Here is an 8,642-nt window from a genome sequence, read left to right as displayed (position 1 = left end):
TTCACCGAGGGAGAGAGAGAGAGAGAGAGGTCAAATTAGGACTAGGAGTTATGGCTGGATAAAAAAGCGAGAGGTAGGCTAAGTGAAATGGATAAGGTTATCGAGTTTACTGGAAGAAAAGGAAGAAAATTACATGTAAGAGGTTTTTGACAGAACTTCAAATTTGGTTTTCGGACCAGCCCAGATGTATAGTCACACATTAACATATAAACAATAATGATGCTATATTGTTGTGCTTATCTAGCATCTACCACTGGGTGAAAAGGGTCTGAATCAGGGGATATTCATTGTGATATATTTCCTGATATGTGGAATATCAGGGAATATATTGGTTGATATGCTCCTGATATTTTTGTCCCATTTCGCATATCCGGAGCATATCAAAACTCCTGAATGGCACTGCGACGGCATGCCAGATATCCTGACTTCATATACTCACCAGATATGATCCATGTTTCAAGTATTAGCTACTTATATGACCCAAGATATCTCTGGTATTTGTTGCCATATATCCCCTGATATGTCAAACATGACACTACGCATATACTGCCCAGATACTGCCAGGCAGAGCTAATTTCACAGGCATTTATGTGCATGCCTTTATTAGTTATATATTTAATAGTTTTAATTATTTAAATGAGTTATGCCCTATATGAAATAGTTTTAAATGTGGGATAGGCCTACATCACCAACACTGAGCTTATTGTTACACCCACAGCCATTCAACATTTCAATATTTCATTGATTGCATAAATTATTATTACATTATTATATTAATTTTACATAAACTTAATTACATTATTTACTTTGCACCTGCATTATTACACCTACTAAATCCCAGTGACTTAATCTAAACATTTAAATTCATATATGACAGGCAATAAAATTTGTTACATGGTCTTTATTGTATTTATCAAGAAATACTCAAATCAATATGGCTTTCTCGTCTGCAGTGGGGGTACTTGGGTAGTGACACTCGCCGCCTGTCAATGACCTGTCTCGAGTGAGAACAAGACTTCTGCTTGACCTCAGTGGTCTCAACAGTCCATGGTCTGGGCGTGAAATGTCCTTTAAAACATGTTGAGTCCATGCCCGTACTCTTCTGGTATAGTTGTCCTGCAGGGAAGGCAGAGGTGCTCTGATGGGGATCCCTTTGGCAGTAAAGGTCAGGTGTCTGCAAAAAGAGAAACAAAGCATATATTGTACATGAATATAATTAATGTAAACTACTCAGTTTGTGTGACAAATAAAAGCAAATCCACAAGAGCCTAGAAGTCAGGTGCAATAGTTAGGAATAAAGTTGGGGTACACTTAGAAATGTCCGGTGCATTTATTTTGATCAAGGGGACATTTCGAAGTGACCCTACACTTCCGAACAGTAGTATATCTGTGTGCATACCTAATTGCAACACTGTCTGCAGAAGCTCTTGCCTTCTTGCGTAGACCACCTTTCTGATGCCTAGCACAGATCATACCCCATCTGATGTGCAGTACCAGCCTCTGGCTCCAGGCTGGGGTTGTTGGAGGGCACCTAAAATAAATAAATAAAAAAACAGCAATTGCCATAAATTATGTTATTGTTGATTAAAGGGATAATCCGGAGTGAAATGCACTTTAGATCAATTTTTCGGACTATTGGGAGTACATACGTTGAGTTGACACCAAAATCATGTCATTCGGATGTATTTTGAGAAAGTTCGAGTTCACCGTTTTTAGCCAAAACTCGTTAACCTGTAAGTGACCGGGGCAGGTCCTTTCGCCACTACAAAACGCTATTTGTATACCTCTTCTACTGTTCCAAACAACACTACACTTACGTGGTAGTGAGTAGAGGGTCCCTAAAGCCAAACCGAAGTATCCCCACGTCTTTATGTGGCCGGATAGAGAGTCCAGAATGAATTTAATCGAGTCAGTACCTTCCGGAAATGTCGCTGCGGCAGCTGCGCAACGCTTCAACAACACTTTACTAACATTTCCGGAAAGGTACTGACTCGATTAAATTCATTCTGGACTCTCTATCCGACCACATAAAGACGTGGGGATACTTCGGTTTGGCTTTAGGGACCCTCTACTCACTACCACGTAAGTGTAGTGTTGTTTGGAACAGTAGAAGAGGTATAAAAATAGCGTTTTGTAGTGGCGAAAGGACCTGCCCCGGTCACTTACAGGCTAACGAGTTTTGGCTAAAAACGGTGAACTCGAACTTTCTCAAAATACATCCGAATGACATGATTTTGGTGTCAACTCAACGTATATACTCCCAATAGTCCGAAAAAATTGATCTAAAGTGCATTTCACTCCGGATTATCCCTTTAATATCAAAGCATTAAAACAAAAGGTAAGTCAATCAGGTGTACAAACATATATATATATATATATATATATATAAATATAATTACCTTATTACCTTATGAAGGCCTTTCCATCATCACCATCAATGTTAATTCTTGATATCAGTTTATTTGTGAGGGTTTCTGTCAATAGAAGATATGATTTAACAAAATTATACATTCTGTACAATACATTTGAAATAGTGATTATGATCAGTTTGGCATATATTCACAACACTGTTTACCTTACCACCAACATAATGGTAAACATGGCTAAATTTCAAAATTCAAGACTATTATAAATAGCCGCATATTCATGCATTACACTGTGCACGTATGTCAAACAAATTAGTATGGACAGTAACATACCCCATAGCCCTCATTCAAAACACAAAGATACTTACAGCATGTTGAGGGCAGCATCCATGGCTTCCAGACAAAGTCAAGTAGCATGTAGTAGTAGAAGGACAGACCGACTTTGTCCTGGACTATTGAGCCCACTACACAGTCATAACAACAAACAGACACATGAAAAAAGGGGATAAACTAACCACAGTAACAGACACAAATACATGCACACATATTATAATGCTATATGTGATACTACGTGTGTAAGTGTGTGTGTCTGTTTCTACCTGGTGAGTGTACTCTTGATTGGAACTTTTTCCTTATGGAACTGGCACACATTTGGAATATTCCAGACTGCACTCAATGGTCTCAGGACAGCAGTCGTCACAACTCACCGCCTGCAAACAGGGAACAGAGGGAGACTATGATTAATAACCTGAAAATACCATCACTGAAACACTACTGCCCTCACTTGCATCTTAAATAAACACATACTTTTGCACAAGGTCAGGTATAAGCAAATAGGGGCTATGAAATGAATAACATGTTGCCTAATGCTACTCATACATCAAAATAGCCTACTTTGACAAGATTTGAGTCATTAAACTAATGCCCCCCCATTCAAGCTTCAGTGAAAAGACTACAAGCGGTCAACAATCTTACCCAAATCTTGTCAAAGTCTTCTGGTGTAAGGATGGCTTAACACTACGTTACCTTTCACAAACTAAAGATCCCTGGCATTTACTTCGGTATTGACGTGGGTCAGCCGCCTGTCTCTGTAACGTTAAAGTTCACGTCAGCAGCAGCCACTTTAAATGTAAGGTATAGCTTCTAGCTAGGTTAGCTAACATTCAAGACTGATAGCCTAGACCATTTCATTCAAACTAAAACTTTACATTCATAACGACATCTCAGACAGACTTATGATACTACTACCATTCCATAATGGTAACGTTAGTTATTGGAAAAGTTAGCAGCTAACATTAATTTGTAACAGCTAACGTTAGCGATGTTAGCTCGCTAGCTAATTCATAACGTTAGCTAATTCTAACATGACAGTTGACGGTTAACATTAGTGCTACATTATAAATAAAAAAAAACCTGTATTTTTCTAATTAATTCCAGTTTTCAATTAGCATACAAAAGTACTGTAGTTCTTACCTTGGATATGAAGACGGCAGAGTTTGTACAGCTTCAGATACATGACAGAAAAATTACGGTTGAACTGAAGTCGGACTCGGCAGCACTGCAGTGGTTGGATTTTAAAAGTCAGTTGGGTGAGGAAGTGCGTGCGCATGCTGATAAGCATCCGTTATATTTTAAGAAATCGTGGAAATTAGACATAGCCTACTGTTGGCATATTTTAAACTGTTACATTAAAATGACTACCAAACTCATAAAATCGGATATCTAACATAATAGCCTGTCTAAGGATGATAGACCTATTAATCCAGAAATGGTGTGCGTGACTTGTGCTTTGAGTATCGCACCCCTGATTTCTGATTAGCAAATCAGGAGTCGAAATAAGTCATATTTCCACTGATTCTTAAAAACTCAAGATATGATCAAAATTGTTCCTGATATGCTGCATGTCATAAAAAATATCCGGACGGCATATCCCCTGATTCAGAGCCTTTTCACCCAGTGTACTAGGACATACAACTGAAGAATAAATCCAGACCACTTTAAAGGACTGACAAAAGGGTGAATTGCCTGTTAACCCAAAACTAAAAATAACAATTTCTAAAAGAATTAAAGATGATTGTTTTAGTAGTAGTATGGTTTGCTTATGGGTAGAGGGCAATACAGTTGTAATAACTTCAGCCTTAAAACATTTCTATCTGAATAAAGAGAAGATATCCTGTTTGAGATCATGCAACTGGCAAATAATCTGCAAAAGTCTAGAATTAGTATTGCAATTGTATACCAGGTCATTGAAGAAGGAAACAAGTTTGCAGACAAATGTGCTAAGCAAGCAGCCGGAAAAACCTAATACAGAGGCTGACATTAAATATAGTGACGCAGAAGCTAAAAGTATGGTTAAAGCTAAAGTAAAGGATAAGTGGCAATATCTATGGGATAATGAACAGACTAGAAAGCGGTTTTAAAATATTCAAAGAAAGTGATGGAGCAGGAACACAAAGTGAAGAATACCATATGGACAAAAAAGATTAAAACAGCAGATTTTTTTTATGAAGAAACATGGTGGTGATAGCTGTAAATATTGTAAAAGTAGAAGACAAGATTGATTCAATTCATTATAGTTTTGTAGAAGACAGAGTTGATTAAAATTATAGTAAGCCCTGAACAAACATCTTGATACACACTTTTCAGTCCAGGTGGTGGCGGTAGTGCACCAACAAAGCTGATTGCCAACCACGATAGATATTGAAGAAGAAGTAGTAGTTGAAGTTAGCATGTTGACTGTTCTGTATGTGGCTACTATCTAACGTTATCGATAGCATGCTTTGGCATAGCTTTCTAGATGAGTAGTTGGATTGCAAGTAGTATTCAGCAAATATTTGAAGTTAGGGACATCCTTGTGGCCTTAAAAACACTGTTGTGTGTGGTGGCATCAACCTTGGGAGAGACTACATTTCATTATCTGGACATAAGCAAAGAACCAAGATGGACAAGGTAACGTGTTAATGTTAGCCAGTTGGTTAGCAACCTAGCTAGATACTTTGCTAGTTATTAACGTTACCCACTGTGGTTGTCTTAGTATATTGATTGGTTATGATTTAGTTTGCGATTCTGTTAGATATAGCTATGAAGCTGTTAGCTGCTAGTTCATTCTTAAATCCTGTATTGAGGTGGTAATAGAGCTTAGAAAGGCATTTACCGCTTTGGTGCAATGTGTCAATTAGACAGCAAGACAGATTATTTAAATAATCGAACCTCTAAAGACAGTGTTGCACAGGAATGTAAACTGATTAATTTTTGCATCGGATGAATCCAATCTTCAGTCATTTTTGTTTTAGCGAAATTCAGCCTATCTCCATCCTGCCAGAATTGATATAGCAGGCAGACAGCCTGGGAACGCCCATGTTTTATGGATGGACAATGTAACGCTACAAGAAACCTTTAATGAAACGGAATTGAAAACGAATGAGCATACCATTATGCAGTATTTGGTATTTGTCTCATGTTGTAGTTTGAAAAAATGCTACAAGCGGCTTTTTTGTCATCCTCTCAGTCTCATCCCTTATGATAACTAAGCCGAGTCTGACTTGCTGTGATGCAAGGGGAGCCACTAACGTATCCTACCAGGAACACTGAGCCTTGTTGAGTTTTATCGTCTTATCTTTCTGCAGGCAGATTTTTTGAAGGGTCTTCCCGTGTACAACAAAACCAACTTCAGCAGGTTTCATGCAGACTCTGTGTGCAAGGCATCGGTAATGGTGTATTTCGTTTTCAGCCATATTTCTTTTCATGCTATTGCATGCTTATAGCTGTGTGCTTTTGGTGTAAAACATGCATGTATATTTTTTTCCCTATCCAGAATAGAAGACCATCTGTCTATCTTCCAACAAGGGAATACCCTTCAGAACAAAGTAGGTATCTGCAGAATTAAATTGTGGTTTTGCTCAAGATGTGCATTGTGCAATAAAAATATAATGTACATGAATGTTCACTGGACAATGTGTTCTTTATTGGTGGCTTCTTAAACTACAGTGATATTTCAATATTCCATATTTAAAATGTACTTGTTCTCCATAGTTATTGTGACAGAAAAAACGAATATCCTCTTGCGCTACCTTCACCAGCAGTGGGATAAAAAGGTATGGGGTCCAAGATGGTTACTGTTTGCTGGCTAAACACACAATTACAAACCTGAATGTGTACATACAGCTGCCCAACTCTTAATTGACCTATGTATTTATTAAACCAAAATGCAGAATGCTGCCAAGAAACGGGAACAGGAGCAAGGAGAGACAGGAAGCCCACCACCGCCCCGAAAAATCGCCCGGACCGACAGCCAGGATATGAATGAGGATTCATAGATACGACTGGAATTGGAGACACTACTTGGTCGGAGTACATGAGAACTGATGGAACTGTGGGAGGGCAGGCACAAAAGAACGATCCAGCTCTATGGTCCAGTATAGGTGCCTGAACACTGAACTGCTGCACAATAGAGGAGCAGGAATTTTGGAGATGAAATGACAACAGGATATCTATTTTTTAAGTTGTATTTTTTTCCCCCTTTGTTGTTGTTGTTGTTGTTACTTTTACAAAGAGCTTCCCGTCAGGCTCAGTGTGTCCTTTCTCAGCTTAACTGCCCAGTCTTGAGCACATGGTGGCGCTATATGATTATATTTTCACTGCCAGTTATGTAGTAGACCCATGGAGACACTGTGAACTGCCAAGTAGTTAGTCTTTAGGGGAAGTCTGCACAACGTGTTGACCCTTTACCATGCATATTTTTACTGTGTGTTGGGAGTTTTGTTAGTAGTTCTTGCAGCATTTTACTTTTTGACACAGGTGGATCCCCTGGCGTACAGAGTCATTAGTGGAGGATCCCATCTCAAGTGCAAATTCATAAATCCATTCATGTTGGTGCATGTCTATCTAGAATGGGATAGATGTATTATGTTGTTGAAAGTGTTCTTGTTTGTGATTTTTTTTTTTTTATCTGCACAGTGCACATACCAGGATTTACATTATGTTTTTGTAAAGGTATTATGTTTTACATTTCTTTGTTACAAGGGATAAAAAAAAAGGTATTCAGTTACCCTCCACCTCATGACAGTAGTGATGTGTTCGACAGGAGAAGTAAGACAGTATTATTTATCTGTCCCTGCTCATTTTTATAAAAGTTAAAGGTGTATGCACATTTGGTGCAAAGTTGCAGTGACCATTTCATAGGACTCATGTCACAGTAAGATGTTTATGGTCAAATGTGAGGGGTCACCAAACAACCGGTTAGAAAGTTTTCCCCCTCACTTCAAACTACATTTTTGTGGTGTATGAATGTGGTCCACAAAAATTGAAGTCATATCTGTTGCAGCTATGATTTTTCTCCAACGTTGTATGGTGAACATGGAGGTATTTGTTTTCATAAAGAAGCATATGGTGGGCAAGATACTGGTAGTTTTGTCTCTTCCTCTGTCCATTTTCTCAAGTGTGTATGAGATATACTGTGTGGTTAACTATACTAGTTGCTATGTGGTTCTTGTGATTGTGTGATTTACACAGAGCAACTGATCTATAGCCTGACGAGACCTTCATCAAGATGTAGGGTCTGGGAACTCACCATAGGCAGGGCTCAATCAGCCAAAACCAATCACCTTGTTTTCAAGTAGCAGGATAGGGAATTCACGCTTAATGGTCGCAACCTATGGGGTGCCTCTCAACTTCTCTCCTCGATCCTCCAGGCTCATTTCCAGTGATCTATAACGAACACTGGATAGACTATCCCATTGTTGCTGCCCCATCATTCTTTATGTAGATCAGTGAGGACAAGGACCGAGGAAGGAACAGAGGATGTATTTACAAGACTAAATGGGTGCCTCTCATTTGGTCTTTTATACACCCTCCCTTCCTTCCTCGATCCTCACTGATGCAGATAAAGAATGACGGGGCGGCAACAATGGGATAGTCTACCCAGTGTTAGTTATAGATCAGTGGGAACGCATCTCGACGACCGAGCATCGAGGAGAGAATTTGAGAGGCACCCACAGTCGCAAGTCAGTCGTAATTATGTTAAGCCCGCCCCCCAACTCTCTACACAATGTGATTGGCCCGATAGAGGTTTCATTTGTCCAGCTCGCAAGCCAACGGAGAGTTACTAGACTACCCTGGCAGCAAATTACATACGCAAATATAGACTAGAAAAGCACTCAAGAGGGTGCTCACATCATGAATGCCTTCATTCATAATTTTACTGAATCTTTGGTATCAAGTTTTCACCTATTGGAAGTTATGGACTATGTACCAGGGTACAACATGGCAACAACCTTC

At 39.1% G+C, this 8,642-nt stretch overlaps 1 protein-coding gene and 1 long non-coding RNA gene across 3 annotated transcripts; one reads left to right on the top strand and one right to left on the bottom strand.

The window, feature by feature from the left end:
- Window positions 1-886: 886 nt before the first annotated feature.
- LOC134102591 (uncharacterized) lies at window positions 887-3,912 on the bottom strand. 2 transcript variants are annotated; one of them, XR_009941527.1, is made up of 7 exons: window positions 3,840-3,912; window positions 3,393-3,454; window positions 2,966-3,076; window positions 2,735-2,830; window positions 2,408-2,474; window positions 1,400-1,531; window positions 887-1,174 (listed from the first exon to the last, which is right to left on the bottom strand). It is a non-coding gene; the product is annotated as an uncharacterized LOC134102591 (long non-coding RNA). The 2 variants fall into 2 exon arrangements; XR_009941528.1 differs by lacking the exon at window positions 3,840-3,912 and having other exon boundaries at window positions 2,400-2,474; window positions 3,393-3,585.
- A 1,172-nt stretch (window positions 3,913-5,084) lies between these two features.
- LOC134101929 (DET1- and DDB1-associated protein 1) lies at window positions 5,085-7,766 on the top strand. Its single transcript, XM_062555833.1, has 5 exons — window positions 5,085-5,315; window positions 5,993-6,073; window positions 6,181-6,232; window positions 6,399-6,460; window positions 6,578-7,766. The coding sequence occupies exons 1-5, from the start codon at window positions 5,307-5,309 to the stop codon at window positions 6,680-6,682; spliced, it is 309 nt and encodes a 102-aa protein (XP_062411817.1). The 5' UTR covers window positions 5,085-5,306; the 3' UTR covers window positions 6,683-7,766.
- Window positions 7,767-8,642: the final 876 nt, after the last annotated feature.

The sequence above is a fragment of the Sardina pilchardus genome, chromosome 15 (genome assembly GCF_963854185.1).
Source record: "Sardina pilchardus chromosome 15, fSarPil1.1, whole genome shotgun sequence".
In the NCBI taxonomy this organism is placed as follows: Eukaryota; Metazoa; Chordata; class Actinopteri; order Clupeiformes; family Clupeidae; genus Sardina; species Sardina pilchardus.
Note: the sequence above shows the minus strand (reverse complement) of the source record. Positions and strands in the feature narration are given on the sequence as shown.